General features: G+C 44.5%; 1 protein-coding gene across 2 annotated transcripts; it reads left to right on the top strand.

Moving 5' to 3' along the window:
• The first annotated feature begins 809 nt into the window (after nucleotides 1–809).
• On the top strand, nucleotides 810–25,516 carry smarca4a (SWI/SNF related, matrix associated, actin dependent regulator of chromatin, subfamily a, member 4a). Of its 2 annotated transcripts, none has more exons than XM_056287980.1 (34): nucleotides 810–946; nucleotides 2,173–2,438; nucleotides 3,507–3,639; nucleotides 5,337–5,795; nucleotides 6,035–6,133; nucleotides 6,232–6,487; nucleotides 6,995–7,121; nucleotides 8,276–8,449; nucleotides 8,806–8,979; nucleotides 9,349–9,519; nucleotides 9,610–9,657; nucleotides 9,798–9,928; nucleotides 10,249–10,309; nucleotides 10,398–10,507; nucleotides 11,481–11,628; nucleotides 11,827–11,990; nucleotides 14,356–14,422; nucleotides 14,614–14,724; nucleotides 15,177–15,419; nucleotides 15,798–15,911; nucleotides 16,063–16,170; nucleotides 18,633–18,719; nucleotides 18,869–18,915; nucleotides 19,037–19,203; nucleotides 19,525–19,688; nucleotides 20,383–20,610; nucleotides 21,211–21,288; nucleotides 21,426–21,644; nucleotides 22,265–22,527; nucleotides 22,802–22,907; nucleotides 23,259–23,360; nucleotides 24,015–24,147; nucleotides 24,286–24,425; nucleotides 24,816–25,516. In XM_056287980.1, exons 2-34 carry the CDS (start codon nucleotides 2,217–2,219, stop codon nucleotides 24,846–24,848), a joined length of 4,887 nt encoding a protein of 1,628 aa, XP_056143955.1. In that variant the 5' UTR covers nucleotides 810–946; nucleotides 2,173–2,216; the 3' UTR covers nucleotides 24,849–25,516. The 2 variants fall into 2 exon arrangements, with proteins under 2 accessions (XP_056143955.1, XP_056143954.1); XM_056287979.1 differs by having other exon boundaries at nucleotides 9,607–9,657.
• The last annotated feature ends 1,977 nt before the right edge of the window (nucleotides 25,517–27,493 follow it).

Raw genomic sequence — 27,493 nt, 5'->3', positions numbered from 1 at the left:
TGTGTGTGTGTGTGTGTGTGTGTGTGTGTGTGTGTGTGTATATATATATATATATAAATATAAACTTTGTTAAAAGAAACACTCAACGGTAGGGAAAGTGCTCAACAAATGAGCAAAATAATCCAGTGATTCAAGTAAATTCTTTATGAGACAGTACAAGCCTGTTTCATGCCATAAGCAATCATCGTGCTTATGGCATGAAACAGGCTTGTACTGTCTCATAAAGAATTTACTTACACACACACACACATGATAGAGAGAGTGCTCAAGAAATAAGGAGCAAAATAATCCAGTGATTCAAGTAAATTCTTTATGAGACAGTACAAGCCTGTTTTATGTCATAAGCAATCATATATATATATATATATATATATATATATATTTCCCCCTCCCTCTCACCCTTTTTTTTTTCGGGTGGTGCGAGTCTCCCTCAAACTCAGGTCTTCTACTAGAGGCGTGGGAGTTTGAGGGTCCTGCGCAGTATCTTAGCTGCTCCCTGGGACAGAGCCCTCAAGACGTTGTTCCTCGAGGGCTGAGATGATATTCCCCTCTCCAAAACATCAATATTTTCAACGCAAAGCAAGGCAAAGTGAGACGCACGTAAAAAAAACAAAAAAGAAAAGGATACGAACACAAACGATAATGTATTCCCGTACGCCATACCGTGTGCTTTTCCCCCCACTTTGTGTACACCCATCCCCCCACGCCGGTCACAGCGCCCTGCACAGCATTCCTCCCTGCAACGCAGCCGCCAACGGCGCATGCGTGAAGCGCAGCGAGCCTGCGGAGGGGAGGGGAGGGGAGGGGGGGGGGGGGCGGCTGTGATAGAGTCAACCCGGGAGGGGGAACTGGGGCAGGTCGCTCTTTGTTTCTGGCTAGAAGGGGGAAAAAAAACCGAGAGACGTTGCTGCCGGTGGGGTTTAATACCTGGGAATACACCGCTTCTGTAAGTCACGCCGTTGCCGGACGGTCGAACTCGTCGAGCGTTTCTCGTGAATACCGCGGCTCGCGTTGTCGGGCGTCTCGGGGGCTTTAACGCCGGCGAGAGAGGCGAACGCCCGACATCGCGCGCGGCAGGCGGCGCAATGAATGAAACGTGTTTTTTGGAAATGTTTTTGGAGCGGAGGACTGAGCCAGGGGTACGGGAGGCGCGTTGGATCAATCGGGCGTCCCGGCGAAGGATGCTGTAAAAAACAAAAAAAACCCTTTCCCTTTTATCGCCGCTCCGAAACCAAAAAAAAAAAACCCCGTCGCAGAAGAAGAAGCCGTTTTTCTTCTTCTTCTTTCCCCCCCCCCCCCCCGCTCCCGGTCGGCCCTGAAAGAGCATGGCCGGCTAGGCTAACCGAACTAGCTTGCTAGCGGTAGGCTAGCCAACCGTATTCGCTGGCTAACCGTACCCCCCCCCGGGGGGAGGGGGGTTGCGCTCTCTAAATTCACTTGTCTTTTCGTAGATATTTACTCTGCTCGGTTAACTCAATTAGGATACGTTCGCGTGAGAACGAGGCGATATGTAACGTTCGGGGAGGAAGTGACCCGCTTTAGTTCAATGCCGCCTGGGCCTGACTAACGTTAATAGGGCTCGTGGCTTGTAAATATAAACACTGCGCGAGCCGAGCCGGAAGTCCATAAAGCGTTAACCCCTTTTTCGACCCGTTAGACTGCTTAACAAAATAGCCGGTTTGAAGCGCATCGTGATAGTTTGACGAGCCATGTCTTCAAACGTTGTGATCCCCCGCCGCCGCCGCCGCCGTGCATGGAAGGGGTTTGTTGATCTCTTGGTGACCTGTGTTGTTCAAAAGAACGTTACTTGTGTCGAAATGTAGCAACAGGTGCCCTGGGGACACAAAGGTTCTAATTCAGTCTACCTGTTATGTAATTAATTGGCTGCACTTAAACCTTTAAATGGGGGGTCAGTTGACATTGTAGCGACGAGATGGATGGTTTTGTTTCTTTATTATCTATATCTATCAATCTATCTTTGTGCAGTTATATTGAAATAATCCTGCTTTTCTTTCATTTTAGAAGTAGATTGAATGAAATGGAAGTCTTACCTTCACCCATATTTGAATTATTAGCGAATGATTAACTGACTGGATACATCGTGATGTTGCCTGGTCAAGTTGTAGCTTAAATTTATGCCAGTGTCTGAACCATCTAACTTTCTATCTACAGTGGGGTACTTACTGCTGTTGCACACTTCGGGTCCCCATTGAGAGATGTCCACCCCGGACCCCCCAATGGGAGGGACACCTCGACCAGGTCCCTCCCCAGGTCCTGGACCCTCGCCAGGATCCATGATGGGGCCAAGCCCCGGTCCCTCTCCAGGTTCTGCCCATAGCATGATGGGCCCCAGCCCAGGACCTCCTGGATCTGGACACCCCCACCCCCCACAAGGACCCTCAGGATATCCCCAGGATAACATGCATCAAATGCACAAAGTAAAAAAAACTTTTTACAGTATCATCAAGACAGATACTCATTTGTGTCAGCAAACCTCCGATAAGATTTTTCTAAACTGTTACTTTTCATTGCTTTGCTCTGCCTCTTTCCTCCGAACCAGCCAGCACCACAAACAGATCATTGTGATTGTGTAAAAATACTAGGGTAGTTATGTAAACTTGACTGGCTGACTGTAGTTTATAATATTTTGATGCCATAAAAATGAGTTTAAAGCAGCAAAAAACAAAAACAAAACTTGTCTTTATGCATGCTCAATAATCCAAGAAAGGAAATCATGGACTGCGGAGTCCTGGCCTGACGTGTTAGTTAGCTCTTCTGTGTTCTGCTAACCTTGTCCTTGTGAAGAGGATGGCACGACACAGAAGAGCTAATGCGTCAGGCCAAGATTCCATGGTTTACAGCCACTTACAGGCCAATGGCCGCTCTTTCAAGGATGGGGATGATTACATCCTTAATAGGGAGGAATGCTGGTTTGAACGGGGAGTCAGAGGCCATCTATGTGAAGAGGGAACGATCATCCCTGAACTGAAGGGGGGGGGGGTTAAGTGTACATCTATCGCCATCTTACAATGCTGTGATTGCAATTATTCCCCAGTCCTCTATGACTAGTACCCGTGGCCATTGTAACTCCAGTTAATGGTCACACCAATTTGCAAATGAAACCTATCGTTGGTTTCGGTCGTTATACAACGGTATTGTTTATAAGGGTGGGGATACCTGCAGTCAGTTGAGACTAAAGAAGTCACTTAGATAAATGATGAAACATTTCTCCCAATAAACATTGTGTCCAGATGAACTGATTTAACTATGGCGGGGAAAAAAACATTATTTTCCAGTATTCCTGTCATTGTCAATGTTTGACTGCTAACAACATGTTTTACTAGTTCTAATATTAACATTATCTTTTGATATAATACTTGGGAAAAATAAACTTAGAATTTATATTTTATGATATATAAAATATCTTGATGCAAACTTTAACAACTTCTCTCACCTGTAGAGCTAAAATAATTGTTTATTATGAATATTGTGTTTTTGTTCTGCAGCCCATGGAAGGCATGCATGAGAAGGGAATGCCTGATGACCCACGCTATGGCCAGATGAAGGGAATGGGCATGAGACCGGGAGGACATAGTGGAATGGGACCCCCTCCTAGCCCTATGGACCAACATTCCCAAGGTAACACTTCACAGATTATTCTTCTGCTATAAATAACTTACAAGATGTAACATTAATGCTGTGTCCATCAAGCTGCTTTTATGCAACAATTGTAAAGTGAAAATAAGAAAAGCTGAATACAAGGAAACGCCTAGATGTTGCTAATGCGCGTCATGCAAGCTTGAAGTGGAAAGTTGACATCATTAGTTAAAAAAATTAATGGAAAATCAAAGATACAAATGGGTTTTAGGAATTTCACCAGTCGCAGATAATGTTTGTCTACCCATCTGCGTTTTATCATCAGTGTTTTTGGTTGAGTATTGCAAACAGGGAAAATGTTTAATTGCATAGAAACAGCTCAGAGCCATGCAAATAATTCATGTTACCCTTTAATTTACAGACCATTAATTACATAGTAATGGAAAAACTTGCTAAGAAATTACATAGTAATATGAAGAAATTGCTAAGAAATAACTAAAGTAAAATCAATGTAATGACAAGTTGTAGTAATAGAATTACCGAGAATTATTGGGTAATTATAGAGTAAAATAAAAGCAGAATAAAGAGATTTGGTCAGTAATATATGGGAATAAATTGTTACAGTGAGTGGCATACTACATAATTTCTTCACAATTACTACGTAATTAATGGCATGTAAATTATAGGGTTACCAATAATTTTTGTTTTGTTTTGTTTTTTTGCTGATTAAAAAATTTGTCTTAAAAATAACATCCATCTGAATATTAGCTTCAGTATTTGAATGGAAACATGACTTATGAGACACCAGGTGTTGTATGTTCATCTACTTGGAGTTACTGTGTCCTGCGTCAGACATGATGTTTGCTGGGTTTAATGCCTAGGCCTGCAGCAAAATTCAGGATGTGGAATTTGAACACGCTTAGTGAAGCTAGGCAGTGGCTGTGCTAATTAAAAGATGGGACATACTAGGTATCCTACTGGTGAGTATATTTATTTGAGTACAAAGCAGGGAGTTGCTGAAACAAAGCAGGTGTTGGCAGTACAAGTAGGTATTGGATGGAAAAGGTCTAGAAAAGAGGTGGATTTGTATGAGCTTACATTTTTTAACTAAATCCCTTCTTGCTTTCTGAAATAGTCCAAGCAGGAAGAACAGATAATGCAATCATTGCAGATGTATGAACAGATTGTGCATGTAAACCCATCTAGCCAGTTTCTCCTCTTTCATGACTGTCAGTTTGCTCGCTTGGCAGCTTGAGCAGACAGCAAGGGGAGGGGCGAGAGATGAAGGGGGGGGGTTCTCCTTTCAGACAATAACAGAAGCAGCTGCAACTACAAAACCACACAGCCACCAAGGGAGAAGGAATGGGAAGAGGGGGAGATCTATATAGAAAGAGCACTGAGATAACATTTTCTGTTGACTCTTCTTCCATGTAATTACAGGGGGCTGACAGTATGCAATTGTGTTGTTGTTTGGTGTTTGTGTGTAACAGAAATTGTATTAAGGCAGCTAAAGCTAAAGCTATAACTAAAATTTAGTTTTGATCCACCCTCGTTATGGTGCCAGTATTTGGAGACTTGAACTAAATTTATTTTCCCCAAGCAAATTAAGAGCCAAGCTACTACTTTAGCCAAACTACTCTTTTTTGTTGTTGTTTTTTGTTTTTTTATGAATCACTGTATTGCTATAGTACAGTTCCTATGTTAATCTTTCTCGCCTCACCCTGTCTGTTCTCCCCCAGGTTACCCTTCACCATTAGGAGGCTCAGAGCATGCCCCAAGCCCTGTCCCAGCCAATGGCCCTCCCTCTGGACCTATGATGTCTGGGGGTCCCTCTGGACCTGGGGCTGGGCCCATGGAGGGCAGTGGAGACCCTAGTCAGGGAATGGGCCAGCAAAATCGTGGCGGTCCTCAGGGTCCCAGTGGGCCTGGTGGTGCGGGAGGAGGGCCAGGTGGGTCAGGTGGACCAACTCCTTTCAACCAGAACCAGCTACACCAGCTCAGGGCGCAAATCATGGCATACAAAATGCTGGCGCGGAGTCAGCCCCTACCAGAACACCTGCAGATGGCTGTGCAAGGCAAGAGGCCCATGCCAGGGATGCAGCAACAACCAATGTCAAGCATGCCAGCTTCTAGTGGGCCTGGAGCCGTCCCTGGGGCTGGTCCAGGACCAGCACAAGCCAACTACAATAGACCTCATGGTGAGATACGATCCAGACAGAAGACACTCTGAGGCATATATTTACATTTGATATTTCGAATGCTCCTTGTCACAGAATTATAGCCAACAGTTTGAAACAAAGAAACTACAACATTTGAATGTTGAACAGAGACCCCTGGTGGTTGGATGATAATCTATTATTTGGCTGGGTCACCATTTTGAAATGATGCGAGACATGGTTTTGTTCTTATTTCTTTTGTTTTATGTTTATATTTTCAGGCATGGTAGGTCCAAATATGCCTCCTCCTGGACCTTCTGGTGTTCCTCCAGGCATGCAAGGCCAGCCTACTAACGGGCCCCCAAAGTCCTGGCCTGAAGGTAAGCAAAGGAAAAAGGGCTAAATTAGCATGTGGTGTGTTTTGCACTCAGACGGCAAGCAAGTAATACATATATCTCCTCTGAATCATCTGCTTTAGGACCAATGGTGAATGCTGCTGCCCCATCCAGTGCTCCCCAGAAGCTGATACCACCTCAACCAACAGGTAGACCCTCACCGGCTCCCCCCTCTGTGCCCCCTGCTGCCTCCCCAGTCATGCCCCCTCAGACTCAGTCCCCGGGACAACCTGCCCAGCCTCCTCCCATGATGCTACACCAGAAACAGAATCGATTAACCCCCATCCAAAAGCCGCGCGGGCTGGACCCAGTGGAAATCCTGCAGGAGAGAGAGTATAGGTGAGAAAGGATAGACAGAATGGGATAACCTGCCAGAATAATGTTGAACTGTGGACCATTTATGACTACTTGAATGCTAAAGCTCATCGATGTGGTTGTGACAGCTGACTGAACCATGTTCAAAGCCATTTTAAAATATCTGGCTCTTGTGTCCACATAACTGCTAGCTGAAAATCACAACTCATACTGATGCTAAAACTATGCTGCATGACAAGTGAATAATGATTACTATTGTAGCTAAAATGAAAAGATTTATTGAACATATTTGCCAAGTGGCTCATGCACGAACCCCCCCCCCCCCAAACCAAACTCATTTGATGTAAAATCAGCAGAAAAAGCACAACTGACCTCAACTCATCACAAAAATATTGGATTTACTGTCAGCTAATGTACACGTTACCTTTTTTTCTGGTTGAGTTGATGCGCCATATCCTAAGATGAAATACATAAAGGGGAAAATTATGTTCATATGTATTGTCAGTCATTTTACTATTTTATCTTCTTCAGGCTACAGGCTCGCATTGCCCATCGTATCCAAGAGCTGGAAAACCTGCCGGGCTCTCTAGCTGGAGACCTGCGCACAAAGGCCAACATTGAGCTCAAAGCCCTTAGGCTGCTGAACTTCCAGAGACAGGTAAGAATGCATTTACATGACCTACAGGAAAGGTGGAACAGAACATTTTAGAATCTTCATGTTATCTACCGGGCGGCACGGTGGTGCAGTGGTCAGTGTGGTCACCTCACATCAAGAAGGTCCTGGGTTCGAGCCCCGGGGTAGTCCAACCTTGGGGGTCGTCCTGTGTGGAGTTTGCATGTTCTCCCCGTGTCTGCGTGGGTTTCCTCCGGGGGCTCCGGTTTCCTCCCACAGTCCAAAGACATGTAGGTCAGGTGAATCGGCCGTACTACATTGTCCCTAGGTATGAATGAATGTGTGTGGGGGTGTGTGTATGTATGAATGAATGAATGAGTGTGTGTGTGTGTGTGTGTGTGTGTGTGTGTGTGTGTGTGTGTGTGTGTGTGTGTGTGTGTGTGTGTGTGTGGGGTATACTTTTATATATAAGGCAATCCTTGGTCTACTGCTTTCCTACATCTGTGACTTAACTGAACTGAGAAGTGCTGGCCCTTACTCCTTTCGTTGTCTTGACTATGTGTTGCTTTCTGTTCCATATGCCCGCACTGAATAGGGTAAAAAGGCTTTTGTTCATTCTGCACCTTTAACCTGGAATTTGTTGCAGAATGACTGGAAACTTACGGAGTTAATCTCACTGAGCCGTTTTAAATCCAAATTGAGAGTACGTGAAGCTGATTTCATAACATGTACTTGTTTTTTATAATCTGCTTGTATCTTACTTTTTTTTCAAAAAAAAATTTTTTTTTTTGTCTTTTGTTTGTGTTTTCAAATGTGTAATTTTGCAGCTGTGTGATTTTGTAACTGTGCTGCCTATCTTGGCCAGGTCTCCCTTGAAAAAGAGGTTTGCAATCTCAATGGGATCCTCCTGGTTAAATAAAGGTTGAATAAATAAATAAAAAATGTCGGCCCCATGTGATAGTCTGGCGGCCTGTCCAGGGTGTCTCCCCACCTGCCACCCAATGATTGCTGGGATAGGCTCCAGCATCCCCGCGACCGTGAGAGCAGGATAAGCGGTTCGGAAAATGGATGGAGTGGATGTTATCTACCAAGTCTGAAACTTTAAACCATCACCATTCCAGTATTGTGTCTTTCTGAATTATGCAGATAATATCCTCAATGGAAAAACAACTTTGAGCTATTGTCCCTGTTTCTTGCAGCTGCGTCAGGAGGTGGTGGTGTGTATGCGTCGTGACACTGCTCTGGAAACAGCCCTTAATGCCAAAGCCTACAAGCGCAGCAAGCGCCAGTCACTACGTGAGGCCCGCATCACTGAGAAACTGGAGAAGCAGCAGAAGATTGAACAGGAGCGCAAACGTCGTCAGAAGCACCAGGTACCCATTGGGACAAAAGTATTGGTAGTTAGGTGGATAGCGGGAGTTCCTGATTCTGTATAATTGTTGATCGTACTTAATCAAAGCCATGACTGGCCAAATCCTTCATGACAATTACGCGCCTTTATTTATTTTAAGTTACTATTTGTCCTGTTGAGATCAAGGGTCTGTCTTATTGGATAAACCTGATCAAGAGAGCTGCTGCATGTTACATCATAGACAAAGCAATAATAAAGATAGTAACAGGTCTATAGAAAACAGTAGCATGGTCCTGAAATAATATATTTAAATATCAATCCAATTTGTTTAATAAAAGCTCCTGACATTGATGGATTTGTATGGTCTTGTATTGGTAGGAATATCTCAACAGCATCTTGCAACATGCCAAGGACTTCAAGGAGTATCACCGCTCCATCACAGGCAAGATCCAGAAGGCCACCAAAGCTGTCGCCACCTACCATGCCAACACAGAGAGAGAGCAGAAGAAAGAGAATGAGCGCATTGAGAAGGAGAGAATGCGGAGGCTGATGGTAAGAGTTGTCCAGACATAGACATACATCAAACATTATCAGATTTAACCAGCAGCTGTTTTTTTATCCACCATATGGTAATTTTCTTTCTTGCTAGTGATGCTACCAGTCCCCATTGCATGTTGGCATTAAAAAGTAAAGAATTCCCTCCAGTTAGGAGTCTGCTGATGAGCAGCAGCAGCAGACATGTGTAAAAGTCAACATTTTCCACCATATCAAGACAGGCTTGTAAAAAATAAAACGGATGATTGTTTGGTTTACTAAGGATCTTCAAATATAGGGTATAATGGGAATATGGGCTCTAGTACAGCATCATTTTTTGCATATTGTCCAGCACACAGCATTGTAAAATTGTGCGTCTTCTCTAAGGCCGAAGATGAGGAAGGTTACCGTAAACTGATTGATCAGAAGAAAGACAAGCGGCTGGCCTACTTGCTACAGCAGACAGATGAGTATGTGGCTAACCTCACTGAGTTGGTGCGGGCCCACAAAGCTGCACAAGCCCTCAAGGAGAAGAAGAAGAAGAAGAAAAAGAAGAAGGTGAATGATGTTTATGACAGGAAATTTATAATGTCTGTGTTCTATGAGTCACTGTGCATTTTTTGAACTTTTGAATGTTCTGCCCAGAAGCCAGAGTCTACAGAGGCCGGTGCTCCTGCCCTGGGACCAGATGGAGAGGTAAGCATGGAGGGGGTATATTAGAGACTTTTATGGCTTTCTATGCCTTTTTATTTCCCTCATTTTTTTCTTCCCATTTCGTTTCATGTTTCTTTGCTCCATTTTCTCAATGCCCATGTCTCTTCCCTCACTTCTCACAGCCATTGGATGAAACTAGTCAGATGAGTGACCTGCCAGTGAAGGTCATCCATGTGGATAGTGGGAAGATCTTGACAGGGGTTGACGCACCCAAAGCCGGCCAGCTGGACGCCTGGCTCGAAATGAACCCTGGGTTAGTCAAATGTCTACTTTTTAACTTCTGAAAATGAGATAATTTGGCTGTTTTCTGGTATGAAATGACAGCTACAGTTATCCTGTCTTGGATGGTAATATTGTAGTTGGTGTCTGTGAATGTTCTCATTCATCCAGGTCATAATTAACTAATAATAATAATATAATAATAATATTGTAGTTGTATCTAAGGAGTATATTATTGTTAAGTAGTAAAAAAAGGAGTTAGAAAGCTCCTTTGTACATCATGTAAGGACAACATTTTACTGACATAGGTGGCCTTTCGTCATAGACGCTGATTAACATGTTACTTTTCTGCAGGTATGAAGTGGCTCCACGCTCTGACAGTGAAGATAGTGATTCAGAAGAAGAGGAAGAGGAGGTATATTACTCTTAAATCCCAAAGCTAAACTTTGAGGAGTATCTTCAAGTTTTTTTTTTTTTAAACCTCCCATTTGTTTTCCTCTCAGGAGGAAGATGATGAACAGCCCCATCCCTCTGCCCTGGCAGAGGAGAAGAAGAAGATTCCTGACCCTGACAGTGAAGATGTATCTGAAGTGGATGTCCAGCACATCATTGAGTAAGGCAACACCTTGGAGATCTTATTGTTTTTTCTCCACAGTTTAACTGTATCCGTATCGTTGAAACTAGCCATGCCAACCCGGAATGTGACCAAGTCAAACACATTTCAAAACCTGGCCTGACCTTGCCAGGATAGTGGTGGTGAAAGCATGGATTGGCTTTAAGATACAGTTGACGAGGACACAATGAACCCTGTCTATGATAGAACTATGGAAATTAAGGGTAGCATGATAGCTCGGTGAGGAGACTGGCCTTCGGTTGAAGGACTTTGGTTCAGTCCACCATGGCCAAATTCTCTGTCTCATTTAAGTGTCCTTGAGCAAGAGGTGAAGTAGTACTAGCACCAGAAGTGTTACTCTGGATCTGACCCTTAGTTCTAACTGCTTTTTAGATGGAGATAATAAACAATGACAACAATAAGTAAAAAACTTATAGTGTAACGACCATGAATGACTAGACTCGCTGGCCGGTTGGCTAACGGGTCGGACCCTTTAGTTGACTGGTTAACGCAGTCGCCTGTGGTGCGGGCGACCCGGGTTCACATCCCGGCTGTGATGGTTCCCGGCTGCCCCCTGAATTCGCTACTTTGGTGTCAGAAGTGGGATGGTGAAACCGTGAGGCCATCGGAAGCGCGTGCGCCCAGAGGCGTGAGGGAGCTGGTATGCTGAAGCACGGAGATGCGCTTCCCAAAGGAGGGGGGTAGTGTAACAACCACGAATGACTAGACTCGCTGCCGGTTGGCTAACAGGTCGGACCCTTTAGTCAACTGGTTAATGTAGTCGACAGTGGTGCGGGAGACCCAAGTTCGCTTCTCGACTGCGGCGGATTCCCGGATAGTTAGAGGAATATTGAATATTACATCTCTCATTGGATGTCAGATGACTTCACATTTCCTGTTGGATGATTACTTCAGTTGTTCATTGTTGTTTTCTCTCCTTGCCTCACTTTATTTCCCCCACCTCTCCCACTAGACATGCAAAGCAGGATGTAGATGATGAGTACGGTAATGCAGCCTTTGCCAGAGGCCTGCAGTCCTACTACGCTGTGGCCCATGCAGTTACTGAGAAAGTGGACAAGCAGTCCTCACTTCTAGTAAATGGCCAGCTTAAACAATACCAGGTACACTTTTTGTCAACCATACAACAGAATGACTGTTGTTGTTTTTTTTCCTGAAAAAATTAATGTTCATATGGTGTTATCGGAAGTGATATTTCTTGAATTATCACAAAAAAAGTTGCTTAAATTTTCACCTTGTCACTTGAATTTTTACCATGTGAGCAGAGCAGGCTCTTGCTAACCCCCCTCCCGCCTGTTCAGATCAAAGGTCTGGAGTGGCTGGTGTCACTATACAACAACAACCTGAATGGCATCCTGGCTGATGAGATGGGCCTGGGAAAAACAATCCAGACCATTGCCCTCATCACCTACCTCATGGAGTACAAACGCATCAATGGGCCCTTCCTTATCATTGTGCCGCTCTCGTAAGTACAGACAACACCTCTTCATTCATGTCTGACTTAGATTCAGAAAACGTGGTTGTCTATGACAGTGGTTCCCAACCTTTTTTCCTTGGAACCCCCCCCGGCCCGCACACAAACGCCAAGAGAAAGGTGATTCATTCCAAATATTTATTTGCAAAAATTAACATCGATTCTAATGTTTTCCAACTTTATCTTCAATAAATGTCTCATTTCCATCCTCAGAACACATGTTCAAATGTCTCTTGTCTTGTATAAGCTTAACTTTTTTTAAATTTTCTTTTAACAACCCAACAGAGTAGGCCTGTTATCTGACTTGGGCTCACTGAAAAGCAACATAGTACTAGTTATCATCTTGACCCAGGCTCATTGAAACAACAACATATTAGTACTGTTATAATCTGACATCTCACATCCACATGCACATCATGTAAAGTTGTGAACACTGTTTTTTGACAGACGTTAGGCCTATGTGTTATCTTGGCTCTAACAGTAACATTTTTACTGAGTCTGAGTCATTCATAAACCAATAACGCTGTTTGTTTGTTTGTTTGTTTGTTTGTTTGTTTGTTTGACAGGCAGTGTGTGTTATTTTGGCACACACAGTAACAACTTCTTCCTGATATTTTTTTACTGAGTCTGTGCCATCCTGTTCATTCAGAAACTAATGGCCACCTTGGGCTCGCATGCCTTTGACCAGGGATGGATTGTCAGGTGCGATGCTTGTGACAGCCAGCCTAAACTCCTGGTGTACATCAAGTCTGGTGCGGGCTTTTACAAGGGCACTGAAGGCTGTCTCAGACACATATGTAGTGCTGAATGGCAGAATAACCCTTGTAACTGCATGTTTGGCCAGTCTGGGTGCCACAGCGTGTCCTTTGACTATCTAAAACTTTGTATCCGTTCTCTTGGAAATATTTCTTTGACCCCGAGTCAGCTTGAAGGTCAGCAAGCTCATCATAGCTGCAGCCCCACCCGTGCTGCATGCAACAAGGTTCTCGTAGGGCAGATTGTTGGATGAGAGACAGGAGTCCACAGCCATAAAAATATCCTGGCCTGCTATTGTTGCGGTTCGATCGGTAGACATAAGAATGTCTTGTTTCAAGTCATCACCATCAAGGTATTGGACATAAATGATGAGCACGGACTCGTCTGACACTGCTGTCGTCTCATCCAGCTGAATGGCAAAGGGACCGTTCCTAAGCTTCTCGTGCAGCTGGTTCTGATCCATTTATCAATTCTGTCTTTGACGGTGTTGGCAGAGAGTGGGACGGTTTTCACTTTATCAACCGCATGTGGGCCACACAGCCACTCTACAGTGTTCAAACAGGTGGGTTTGATAAGCTGCTCTCCAACAGTGTGTGGCTTTTTAGCCTTGGCAATTAATAGCCAACACTCACATGATGCCTCCGTGGCTCTGCAAATCACTGCCTGCTGGTTCAAATGCTTTTCTGATGTCGGCGGAGCTTCTTGATAGCGCCACCTGCTTTTTCCTCTCAAACAATTCCTGACTTTCCCCAATAGTCTCTTGGTGTTTTGTCTCTTGGTGTGGTTTAATTTTGCTTGGCTTCATGCTGTCATGAGCTGGTTTCTCTGAACACATGACACATTCTGGCCCAGACTTGTCCTGTCCTTCTATAAAACCAAAGTTAGGGTAGCTCTCGAAATAAAGCCTTACTTTCTTTCTTGACGCCGAGTCAGCTGCATTTTTATGTTTCTCAGCCATGTTGTTTCATTCATAAAGTGCTGCTGCTGCCTGCAGCAACAAACCAAGACGACTGACATTAGCTGCTAGCTGAGGAGCTACCTGACAACACTACCCGCTCACAGTTTGATAGCGCAGATTGACGGGTCACAGAGGTGTGGTTACTAGGTGTAGCCCAACTACATTTTAGAAGGGGAGGTTGACCAGAAATGTATCTTTTTAAATGCTTTTATGTACAGACTTTTGTATAAAATAGATTATCCAGTAAGTGAGTTATTATGCTTTTATTTAACGTGTGCACTTTGACAATCTCAGAGCAGAAATGCCCCGTGCACCCCCTGTAATCCCCCCCCCCCAAAGCAGACAAAGCCTCACGCACCCCCTGGGCTCTCACCCCCCCCCCCCCAAGGAGTGCGCGGACCCCAGGTTGGGAACCGCTGGTCTATAAGATTGTTGGGGAAAACACAAACTTGAAAAATAACTAATATACATAAATAGTGGACTGTGACATTAGTCCTTTGATATGAGTTTGAACTGACAGGTTCAACCGGATGCAAATATTCCTTAGTATTAATTCTACTCTACAAGGTGTTTTTGATTTATGCCCACAGATGGCAGCAGAAAGCATATTCTAAATCAATTTTCTGTCCCGACTGTTTTTAGAACACTATCTAACTGGGTCTATGAGTTTGATAAGTGGGCACCGTCTGTTGTGAAGGTCTCCTACAAGGTCAGTGACTTTTTGATCTCCTTTTTGAAATGTAGTCTGTTTGCTCAAGCATGAGTCACACCGTGTTCTATTCATTATCTCATGGTGCCCTTTTTAAAGTTGGTCAACTTTAAATTTGCATCGTTAGATGAAATAACATGTTTGTGTTCATGAATTGACAGTGGCGTTCAATGGAATTTGGTTATTTTTAGGGTTCCCCAGCTGCACGTCGTGCTTTTATTCCCATTCTGCGAAGTGGCAAATTCAACGTGCTCCTCACCACGTATGAATACATCATCAAGGACAAGCAAGTGTTGGCTAAGGTATGGCGCCATCTTCATCCTCCATCAAATGCATCATAGCAGCTCACACCCAGTTGTGGATAAATTCATGAAGGGCAGCAACACCATTTACAGAACAAGGTTTCAGGATTCCCATGCATCCTGGAAAACCTGGAAATTTATAGACCTGTATTTTTAAGCACATTAGTGCTTGAAATTTGGGCAGTGGTATGATCATTGTCCAGCCGAAAAGCCCACTGAGGTCTCCACTTATATATATCACTGAATAATATTTTAATATTCTTCAGTTCATGCTGAATAACATGACCTTCTATGAGCAACTACTGGAGAATGTCCTTGAAAAGTCCTGGAAAATGAATTCCTGAAAGGAGTGTGAACCCTGAATTTGTGGTATCTCTTTGCCCTCACTCATAAATGAACTTTTATGGAAAAACCTACCTTCTTACCCTGCTGCACTGTGTTTCTTATTGAAGCTTCGCTGGAAATATATGATTGTTGATGAGGGCCATCGTATGAAGAACCACCACTGTAAGCTGACTCAGGTTTTGAACACACACTACTTGGCACCTCGTCGTGTTCTGCTGACAGGCACTCCGCTGCAGAACAAGCTGCCTGAGCTGTGGGCGCTGCTAAACTTCCTCCTTCCCACCATCTTCAAGAGCTGCAGCACTTTTGAACAATGGTTCAATGCCCCCTTCGCCATGACTGGTGAGAAGGTGCGTTTCAGTCTCCAGATTTTTCTCAGGTGGATGATGCGCCATGTCTTCACTTGTTCTTGGCCAGAGAAATTAATAAGTTCCAAAATGAGATGGTCGCTGTTTGTTTGAAAAATTACACTTTCTCTCATAAAATGATGAGAAAATAATCAGCAAAAATGATAACTAATTTTAAAGGAAAGCAGATATTTGACATCCTATGAGATCAATTGATTAGATGTTTAGGTTTTGATTTATTTAGAGAAGTTGATGAATGAAACTGAAGCCATGATTCCAATTTCCCCACAATAAATGTTTGTGTTGGGGTTTGTGTTCTTCAATTATTAATTGTTAGAGCACTGAACGTGTCAATTATCTTGCTTTCTCTTTTCCTTCTAGGTGGACCTGAATGAAGAAGAGACCATTCTGATCATCCGCCGTCTTCACAAGGTGCTTCGACCCTTCCTGCTTCGCCGACTCAAGAAGGAAGTGGAGGCTCAGCTGCCTGAGAAGGTTCTTTTACAACTATTTAATGTTCACTTTCATAGTTATTGAATGTCATGTATGTTGAAATAATGTTTTGTGTTGCAGACATAGTTCTCATATTTTATCAACTGATATTACATGGTTTGTTTTCCTTAATTTCTCCTTTGTTGTCTTTCAGGTGGAGTATGTGATTAAGTGCGACATGTCGGCTTTGCAGAGGGTTCTCTACAGACACATGCAAGCCAAAGGCGTCCTGCTCACCGATGGATCAGAAAAAGACAAGAAGGTAAGAGGAGGAAGCGTCTCTCCAAGTCTCTCGTTAAATGCAGTGTCAAATCTGCGCCCGAACCAGGGCGCAGGACTCAGATGGTCTGTGAGGACACATCCATTTATCAAAACTTAAAAACACCAGAGGAGGGCTTTGTGATATGACCGAAATCTCATATTCCGAATATAAGTCATTTCATATCCCGATAACGATACCACGATATATCACATTTTCTGTAAATGCAATGAATAAATAGTTTCTGGTCCGTGCCCCCAGGCCCTCCACACAAACTGTAGTAAGTAGGCCTCCACACGCCGTCGCTGAACCACAGAGGGCAGAGGAGAGTAGTGCGACCATGACAGCAAAACGCAGTAGAAACTCTCACACTTAGCAGAAATGAAACGAGTGCACATAAGTTCGGTAAAAACATAAATAAACAGACTCTACTGCTTTTTGCCATTTATGGTCACGTTAGTTTCTTGTCTCCTTGCCTCCGCTTTCTGTTTTACTGCGAGCAGGGCTCAGCCCTTCCACGCAGAGCTCAGTGAAGCGGAGGAGAGACGGACAGCGGTGGAGAGTTGACGACAACTACACTAGTTATGTTCATACATAAGTGCAATAAACACTTTGTGAATAAAAAGCCAATAAGAATAATTAATTAATGTAATCCTTGCAAAAGGATGAAAAATATTGCCATAAAAAAAGTGTGACTTGTGACACAATGAAATAAATGATAGAGCAGAATATGAAATGATGGATGTTTTTCCATCGTCACATGATATACACCGATGAGCCAAAAAATTATGACCACCTGCCTAATAAGCTGTGGATTCTCCGTGTGCCACCAAAACAGCACCGACCTGCCGAGGCATGGACTCTACAAGACCCCTGAAGGTGTCCTGCTGTATCTGGCACCAAAACATTAACATTAGTTGCAAGGTGGAGCTGCTGTGGATCGGACTCATTGGTCCAGCACATCTCACAGATGCTCAATCAGATTGAGCTGTGGAGAATTTGTTGGCTGGGGCAAAACCCTGAACACTTCGTGTTCCTCAAACCATTCCTGAGCAATGTGTGCAGTGTGGCGGTGTGCATTATCCTGCAGAAAGAGGACACTGCCATCAAGGGAATACCATTCCTATGAAGGGATGTATCTGGTCTGTAACTATGTTTAGGTAGGTGGCATGTGTCATATTGACGGCCAGACCAAGGGTTTCCCAGCAGAACATTGCCCAGCGCATCACACTCCCTCCACCTGCTTGTCGTCTTCCCACAGTGCGTTCTGGTGCCATCCCTTCCCCAGGTAAACGGCGCACACGTACATGGCCATCCATGTGATCTGGAAGAAATCAGGATTCATTGGACCAGATGACCTTCCACTGCTCCAATTTCTAATGCTCATGTGCCCATTGTAGGCACTTTTCGACAGTGGATGGGTCATCATGGGCACTCTGATGGGTCTGTGGCTATGCAGCCCCATACGCAGTAGGGTGCGATGCACTTTGTGTTGTGACCCATCCCTCCTATAATTAAAATGTTCTGTGACTTATGCCACAGTAGATCTTCTGTTGGTTCGGAGCAGACGGGATAGCCTTCATTGCTCTCAAGCATGAATGAGCCTGGGGTACCCGACACCCTGTCGCCGGTTTGTGGTTTGTCCCTCCTTGGATCACTGTTTGTAGGTATTCACAACTGCTGACCGGGAGCACCCCACAAGCCTTGACGTTTCAAGAGATGCTCTGACCCAGTCGTCTGACCATAACAATTTGGCCCTTGTCAAAATCGCTCAGGTCTTTACTCCTGCCAATTTCTCCTGCATCCAACACATTGACTACAGGAACTGATTGTTCGCTTACCATCGAATCTACCCAGACCTTGACAAGTGCCCTTGTTTGGAGATGATCAATGTTATTCGGTTCACCTATGAGTGGTCATAAATGTTTTGGCTCATCAGTGTATATTGTCATATCGCACAGCCCAACACCAGAGTTTGAAAAACATGTTAAAAGACTAAATATACACATCTATTCAAAAGTGTGTCCGTGGGGAGAGAGCTATGCAGGTCCATGTCCTGTAGTCTTCAGCTCTCTCCTGGCTGTGCCTTTGTCGGGGTAAAGCTATGTTATAACCTGTCTTGAGCCAATTAGGCTAACCCGAGACATGTTCAAGCACACCCCACTCCCCACTTACAGCAAGACCTTATTTTGTTGGTATGTAAAATATTGATTAGGATACAGGAATCTCATTTGATAAATAGTGATCTTAATCAGCATTCCCTCAAAAATAATCATTAGCCAAAGTAAGTCCTAAATTTGTATTCTATAACTTACATTTACTCTGATGGACTGGTGGCCTGTCCAGGGTGTCTCCTAGCCTGTAATTGCTGGGATAAGCTCCAGCATCCTGCAACCCTACCTAGGATAAGCAGCTTGGATAATGGATGGATAGAACTTACATTTACAATTACTTTCCTCTTCCAGGGTAAAGGTGGTACAAAGACCCTAATGAACACTATCATGCAGCTCAGGAAGATCTGCAACCACCCCTACATGTTCCAGCACATTGAGGTACAGATTCATTCAAACTATTAATGAACTATGAATAAGGCTGCAATGTTGCAAAGGATTACACAGGGATGTGCAGTGCAGGAATCAAATTCTGGTGAGAATGTGGCTGAAAATGAGTGAGTTTTAATAGTTGACTTATCATCTGACAGGAATCTTTCTCTGAACACCTTGGTTATTCTGGTGGAATAGTAAGTGGGTAAGTGAACCTTGGTTTCAATTTTTTGTATTGTATTTTCTGTGTGTATGCGTGTTTTTTGTTTGTGTTTTGGCCTCCTCATTCATCCTACCCACCCATCTCTCTCCCCCTGCCCTTCCAGCCCCGACCTATACCGTTCCTCTGGGAAGTTCGAGCTGCTGGATCGTATCCTGCCCAAGCTTAGGGCCACCAACCACAAAGTGCTGCTTTTCTGTCAGATGACGTCACTCATGACCATCATGGAGGACTACTTTGCCTACCGCAACTTCAAGTACCTGCGTCTGGATGGTAAGAAAAGGGGAGGTGGAGAATTAATGGCACAAATGTCTAACTAAAGCTTTTTTTCTCTGAGCCAAATCATAAAATTGACTCTTTCTGTACTGTTTATACAGAGCTGTGTTGGTGGCCATGTTTTGTATATTATGCTAATAGCTTTCTTTTTGGGTTTAAATAAGCTGTTACGGCTTGAATATAAGTGTCAGGGGCCATTCCTCTACATACCACACCATCTCCTTCACAGTTGAAGTCTGTGTAAGGCTTTTCTAGTCACCTGACCACCACTATCTTTTGGGGATTTAATTTTTAACGCATTGGTCTGTTCATACAAAGGAACCACCAAGGCAGAGGACCGTGGCATGCTGTTGAAAACGTTCAATGACCCCGCCTCAGAGTACTTTGTGTTCCTGCTCAGCACCAGGGCTGGAGGCCTGGGCCTCAACCTGCAGTCTGCTGACACTGTCATCATCTTTGACAGTGACTGGAACCCACATCAGGTACTGCTTTGGAAAAAGTCATTCATTCCAGTATAGGAAGTTTAGTATCTACTTGTTTCTGGTTATTCCTCACTGTGCACGTCTCCAATATTGTGTTACAATACCATGATGTGCCATTTCACTAAAATTTCACTTAAATTTTTAAATCTTGGGTGTCCGGGTCGCGTAGTGGTCTATTCCGTTGCCTACTAACACAGGGATCGCGGTTCGAATCCCTGTGTTACCTCCGGCTTTGTCAGGCATCCCTACAGACACAATTGGCCGTGTCTGCAGGTGGGAAGCCGGATGTGGGTATGTGTCCTGGTCGCTGCACTAGCGCCTCCTCTGGTCTGTTGGGGTGCCTGTTCAGGGGGGAGGGGGAACTGGGGGGAATAGCGTGATCCTCCCACGCATTACGTCCCCCTGGCAAAACTCCTCACTGTCAGGTGAAAAGAAGTGGTTGGCGACTTCACATGTATCGGAGGAGGCATGTGGTAGTCTGCAGCCCTCCCCGGCTCGGAAGAGGCGGTGGGAGAGTGGTAATTGGCCAGGTATAATTGGGGAGAAAATTTAAATCTTGACAAGATAATAAAGACAGGACTCGGTCTGGTAGTTTGGTATATCTCATGTTGAAATTTCTTCGTATCTCTTCAACAAAGATAGCAAACACCACACCTGAATTGATAATTCAGATGCATTCTGTATGTTCTGATAGGACTTACAAGCCCAGGACAGAGCCCATCGTATTGGCCAGCAGAATGAGGTCCGCGTGCTGCGCCTCTGCACTGTCAACAGTGTGGAGGAGAAGATCCTGGCAGCGGCCAAGTACAAACTGAACGTGGACCAGAAGGTCATCCAAGCCGGCATGTTCGACCAGAAGTCTTCAGGCTTTGAACGTCGGGCCTTCTTGCAGGCCATTCTGGAACACGAGGAGCAGGATGAGGTCGGGTCTCGGGTGGGGCTGCTGCCGCTCTGGGGAGGCGTGGGTGGGTGTTATCTGAACCCGCTTCCACATCGCCCACCCATGCGCCAGCCCACCTGTTCATTCTTTTTTTTAATTCCTCCTCCTCTTCCCTTTTTACTCTCTCTTCCCTGTTTCCTGCCTCTTTCCTGCTTTTCCCAGGATTTAGGTGCCTTGGTCAGTTGCTTCCCTCCGTTTGCTTCCCTCCGTTTTCCTTAGTTTATTTTCCTCCTCCATAATTATCTTTTAACATTCAAAGTGATGCTCTATCCTCTCCACTAATATCAAAAGTACTACTGAAATTTTTACTGACTGTAGATGTTTCTTGTGACAACTTTTGTTGTAGTTGCTGTAATAACTTAAATCAATTTAATATGTAAAGCCTTAGTTGAGGCATACAAGCATAAAAACGTTATCTAAAAACTACATTAGCCAAATGTCGAAGAGCCCTTGATGATTTAATGTGTATTATTTTTATGTAGATTATACTGGTACTTATATTAGTTCAGAGACTTGGCTCTGAGGCACCAGATAAATCTGCTATTGGCTTCTTCTCACCCTCAACTTCTCGTTTTACCACAGGAGGAAGATGAAGTGCCTGATGATGAGACAGTCAACCAGATGATTGCCAGAAGTGAAGAGGAGTTTGAGCAGTTCATGGTCAGTCCCATTTCCCTTTACGCTTCACCAAAAAAAGTAGAACATTTCCTCAACCTGAGTCTTCACTCATCCAACACGATACCCCCCCCCCCCCACACACACACACACACACACACACACACACAATTTCTCTCCAGCGCATGGACCTGGACAGGCGTCGTGAGGAGGCCCGCAACCCCAAGAGAAAACCTCGTCTCATGGAGGAGGATGACATGCCTGCCTGGATCCTGAAGGATGACGCTGAGGTAGAGAGGCTAACTTGTGAAGAGGAGGAGGAGAAGATGTTTGGCAGGGGCTCCCGCCAGCGTAAAGAGGTGGACTACAGCGATTCACTGACTGAGAAACAATGGCTCAAGGTGAGATGAAAGCGCTAAACTGTAAAGCACTGGGAGGAATTGCCTTGGAAAAAATATATAGTATATGACTTGTTTTTGGAAGAAACAGTTTTTAGACTTGGACTTGGACTGCTTTTATCTGTCATTGTCTTATACATACAAGGGAACGAAGTTACGTTTCACAAGGACCTCAGTGCCACATAAAAACAAATAACACAATAAATGTTAAAAGCAAAAAGTGCATTAAAAACACGAATTACTTCACAGACCTAAACATCACAAGCACACCTGACACGAACAGTGAGTAGGAAGGTCAAAAAGCCATTTTATGGAGGTCTAAGTGTTCAGCTGTTGAGAAACCTCACAGCGGAGGCAGCACGGATGCTCCGGTACCTCCTGCCAGAGGGTAGGAGGGTGAAGTGGATGTGGGAAGGATGGGTGGGGTCTTTCACGATGCTAAGAGCCTTCCGGGTGCACCGTGTGTCAGAGATGGCCTGGATGGATGGGAGAGCTGTCTTCACTGGCTATATTGAACTGTTAAACTAACATCAGCTCAACTGACATTTAGCCTTATTTACTTAATAAAATTGTTTTTAGACTTATTGACATTGTTGTATTTGGCATCAATGACCTTCCACTAGGCCATAGAAGAGGGCAATCTGGAAGACATCGAGGAGGAAGTGCGTCACAAGAAGACAACGAGGAAGCGCAAGAGAGACCGCGACCATGATGCCGGTCCAGCTACGCCCAGCTCCAGTGGCGGTCGAGGACGGGAGAAGGATGAGGAAGTGAAGAAGGCAAAGAAACGTGGCCGTCCACCTGCCGAGAAGCTTTCCCCCAACCCTCCTTCCCTCACCAAGAAGATGAAGAAGATTGTTGATGCTGTCATTAAATACAAGGATGGGTGAGAAGGCTGCGTTTTATCTGAAAGAAACCCCTTTATCAAAGCAGAATCAAGATTTTCACAACATGCTGATTTAACTAATTGACAAGTCGGTGTTGTGTTTATGCAGTAAGACTGAAATTGAAATCTAGAGTCATCGATGAAAACTATTTTGCATGTCAGTTGAAGGGAAAACTATATCCTGTAGTGCAGGATGTGTCACTGAAACTATCACTGATCACTGTAATGTTATGTACTAAGAACCCAGCTTACCTGTGCTCCTGTTTCACAGCAGCAATGGACGGCAATTGAGCGAGGTCTTTATCCAGCTTCCCTCTCGTAAGGAGCTGCCAGAGTACTACGAGCTCATCCGCAAACCTGTGGATTTTAGGAAGATCAAGGTAAATGCCAATCCAAAAATATTGTTTAAAGTCATGCACGCAAATAATAAGTATAGAACATTATTTTATCGGGGGGAAGGTTTTTGCCAGTCAAATGTTTTATGTTTCAGTACTTCCCCCGTCTCACTTAAATACAGTCACACACATTCACGCTGAGGATCTACAGAGCCAAATAAGTGCTTTGCTTAAGAGTACTTTAATTGGAGTTAAGGGAATATGCTACTCATTAATCTACGCTTCTTACCTGGTGCTGGGATTTGAACCATGACCCATCTGGTCACTTGGCCCTCTCCCTTTATTCTAATTGTACTTTATTAAAACCCTGTAATGCTGTTTTCCTTACACCCACAGGAGAGGATCCGCAGCCATAAGTACCGAAGCCTGAACGACCTGGAGAAGGACGTGATGCTGCTGTGTCAGAACGCCCAGACCTTCAACCTGGAGGGGTCTCTGGTGAGCTGCTGCCTCTGGCCCAACTTGTAGGGGCTTAGACCTGAGGTCGCATGGTTTTCTCACTTTGGCTAGGTGGAAAAATAAATCATAAAAGAAATATCCCAGGCACTTAACAGGTGTTCCTACTAGTAGCGCTACATGAGCTGAAAACACCTGAGACATTTCTGAGGAAGGTCTTGACAGTCTTATAAGTATAACAAGACAGTAATGGAGTTTAAGTGCAAATTGTCCTCAGTGTCAACCAAATAAAAATATCAAAATTAGAATATAAAGATAGATCAAGTTTAATAGAAGCTTTTTTTTCCTCTGGGATATCCATATCTACTGATGATAGGGCCAAGTTAGCGTGATAAAGTATGAGAAGATGGCTTTTTAAAGACGGGCCATGAAACCCTTGAAGGTCCTTCCATTTTATGAGATTTAGAATTGCAAACTTTATTTTTAAAGAAAATAAATGTTGAAGGAATTGTATGACTGTTCTCAATATGGTGGAGAAACTAAACCCTGTAGTGTATTTTTTGCTTAATGTTGTAATTTCTCACAAATTACCAGCGGTAATAATTTCTCACAAATTACCAACAGTAAAACTACTGAGATCCACTTACATTAACCTCTCTCTGCCCTGTGCTGCATCTCATTTCTGTGAACCTCCAGATCTATGAGGACTCCATTGTGCTCCAGTCAGTCTTCACCAGCGTGAGGCAGAAGATTGAGAAGGAGGAAGACAGTGAGGGTGAGGAAAGTGAGGAAGAAGAGGAGGAGGTCGATGAAGGCTCTGAGTCTGAATGTGAGTATCTGAAACACACCATATACGCAGAGCGTACTTTTGACCTAAAACATTAACATGATCTCATGAACCAGTCCCCCCTGGGGGAGAGGTTCCAGTACAAACATCAAGCTGAACTTTTGGATCCCCTTCTCTCAGCTCGCTCAGTGAAGGTGAAGATCAAGCTGAGTCGGAAAGAGAAGGGAGAGCGAGGAGGGAAAGGGCAACGCCGAAGAGGCCGTGGCGCCAGGGCCAAACCTGTGGTGAGCGATGACGACAGTGAAGAGGAGCAGGAAGAGGTGAGAACACCAAAACACAGACATATTGGAGGGTTTATCTCGAACCTCTTTTTTTGTGTGGGGCATCTGCGTCATCCTCCATCAGTCCCTTGCTGGGTCACATAAACAAGTATGTTTGAAATTACCACTGAGCTAGTTCAGTTAATCAAATTAGTGCTTCTTGTTGAGTCAGATATTCCAGCCATCTAATCGGAGATTTGAGAAAACAGATGATTGTAATGAACTTCCTGGCAGAATAGAAAACCAGGAGTCGATTGAGAACCACTGAATTTAGTGACATCATGCCGGTGATATTGCCTATAACTTTATCAAAAGTTAAGTCTATTTTTCCTTTGTCCCGTCTATTTTTCCTTTGTCCCGTCTATTTTTCCTTTGTCCCATTTGTGCAAGGAGCGCTCGGCCAGCGGCAGCGAGGAGGACTGATGTTGAACCACTCCTAATGGGACCAACGGCCTACTGAGTCCCTCGACTGGTACCCGGATACCACAGCGAGGCGGCAGCTGGTGAAGGAGGCCTAGTTTTACCTAGATGAGATAATTTTTTAGTGAGATAATTGTAATCTCATTAAACCAAACCATTAATTGAAAAAAAATTTTAAAAGGAAAAACAAAGTTAAAAACCTTTCCACTTCAATATTTAAGCAGGCTTTCCTGATATGAATAGTAGAACTATGTATGTCTTTTTTTTTTTTTTGCCATTTTTGTTTTCTCCTATATGTGATGCGTATTGACAAGGCTTGGATATCAGACTGATTGAAGCATTTTTTTTTTAAAAAGTGGTATTAATTTTGTCCTCCTTTCCTTTCTTTGAGACAAAACTTTCGTGCGAACCAGAATTGCTGTCGTCCGCTTAAGTGAGTCCCATTTTGAATGCATGTCGTGCGCGTCTGTGGAAATGCACCTGGCTGTGTCGTATCTCTACTGTGTTTAATTTAAAGACTACAAGCGGGATCACGGTAGGTCCCACCCTGGGGCCCCTCACTCTCAGGCTGTGTATGGAAATTTGGGGGATGGAGGGATGGGATCATTTCTCATGTCAGTGTCACTGGATTCCAAAACTTACAATAAAGGCATCTCATAATTAAACTCTTATTACTGTTGTTTTGTGCCTATTTTGCACACTAGATGGCCCACTTCCCATGAGCAGATTGTATTTACATTGTAAATACTTCTCTTTCTTTTTTTTATTCCCCCCCCCCCCTTCTTTTTTTCCCCGATTGTACTTGGCCAATTACCCGACTCTTCTGAGCCGTCCCGGTCGCTGCTCCACCGCCTCTGCCGATCCGGGTAGGGCTGTAGACTACCACATGCCTCCTCCCATACATGTGGAGTCGCCAGCCGCTTCTTTTCACCTGACAGTGAGGAGTTTCACCAGAGGACGTAGCGCGTGGGAGGATCACGCTATCCCCCCCCCCCCCTGAACAGACGCCCCGACCGACCAGAGGAGGCGCTAGTGCAGCGACCAGGACACATACCCACATCCGGCTTCCCACCCACAGACACGGCCAACTGTGTCTGTAGGGACGCCTGACCAAGCCGGAGGTAACACGGGGATTTGAACTGGTGATCAGATGCATACATTGTTAGACTGCTTTTTGGTAGAACTGTGTTGTCAAATTTTAATTGTTGTTAGTATTTTTGGGAAGGGATTTTTTTTTTTTTTGCTTTTTAAATGGAAGCTACAGCAGCAAATGACAACAACACAACTTTGTTGCTCCTACTCTGCTGCTGTTTGTGTGTTGTTTGTGTCTGTTGGCAGAAACTGAATTCCCTCGCTAGCTGTTATATTCTCACCGGGATCCCGCGGCTCAGATCTGAGCTCTGCAGCACAGTGCCCTTCCCCTGAGGTGTGTCATTGACCCTGGCACCCCCATATATCCTCTCTCCCCTCACAGGGTTTTGTCAGCAGCTTGGGGCACATTCCTCGACACCTGTGCAAACACCGTAGCTTGTATCTGAAAGAATCCGCTGTGTGGGCGACTCCCGCTACATCTCAAATGGGTTTTAGGCTATTGGGAAAGTTTTTGGAAGGAGCCACCAGCGCAGCGGGCTCAAACTTATCCTTTCAGTATAGTTTCCTCTCTTGGCGTTGGAACAGTTGGCGATGTATGCATCATTTGGTTTTCACATCGTGGAAGTTTGAGTCTGGGAATTTTTTACTTTGTTTGGTTGAACTTGATAATCTGAACGACGAGGCAGGAACCTCGTGTCATGCGGGAGGCCCGATCCAAATCAGTGGGACTGTTGATGCTATTGTGCGTCTCTTGAACTCTTAAATCTGTAACGTCCCTCACACAGTAAAGGACGCTACAGAGTCTCGACGAGTAGACGTTCTCAAGACATTCAAGAAGTCAGCAGTTGTAACAGGCCGCTTTTGTTAGTTCACGCCCTTCGTTTTTTTCTTCACTGTTATTATCAGCCTTATCCCCCTCCCACGGCCAGATGTAAGTTGTCATTTGTACTTTATCAGACTGCTCTACTCCCCATCAAAATAGAAACGAATGTTTTGGAAAGTGCCACAGTCGCAGCCGTGCAATTCAGAAAGGTTTCCCAGAACTGGCAGGCATCATTTTCAGCAGTGATGAATTACCGTGTACACGGTCCCAAACTGAAGTCTTGCCAGTCGAAGGCCTGTGTATAAGAAATATCAAGCCAGGAATCTGTTTCTGTCCTCTGATTTTCTCTGCGTTCCTGCATCAGCAGCAAGACAGCAGACCACATGTCTCCCCAGTCAGGTCTGTCTGTTAGAGGAGCTGCAGCCAAACGCAGGCTTCATTGCAGCCAGGAAAACCTGACTTGACCTTCAGAAGAAGAAGGAGACTCCGTTTCGGCCAATCCGACTGTTTGTTTTGAGTGGCGGCAGGGAAAAAAAATGACTGGAAAGATGCCCTAGAAGTAAGCGGAGTGGACCAACCAGAAAACATCCTAAAATTTCACATGAGCTCAGGTCAAGGGGTGAAACTGAGCTGGAGGAATAGAAGTCCGTCAGTTGGAGGGGTTGGGGGGCGTTGTGGAGGGTGCAGGCAATACTTTCCAGTTCTGGTAAATGTGGTACAGACGGAAGTACTT

Source organism: Lampris incognitus, chromosome 10 (assembly GCF_029633865.1).
Source record: "Lampris incognitus isolate fLamInc1 chromosome 10, fLamInc1.hap2, whole genome shotgun sequence".
Classification (NCBI taxonomy): domain Eukaryota; kingdom Metazoa; phylum Chordata; class Actinopteri; order Lampriformes; family Lampridae; genus Lampris; species Lampris incognitus.
Note: the sequence above shows the minus strand (reverse complement) of the source record. Positions and strands in the feature narration are given on the sequence as shown.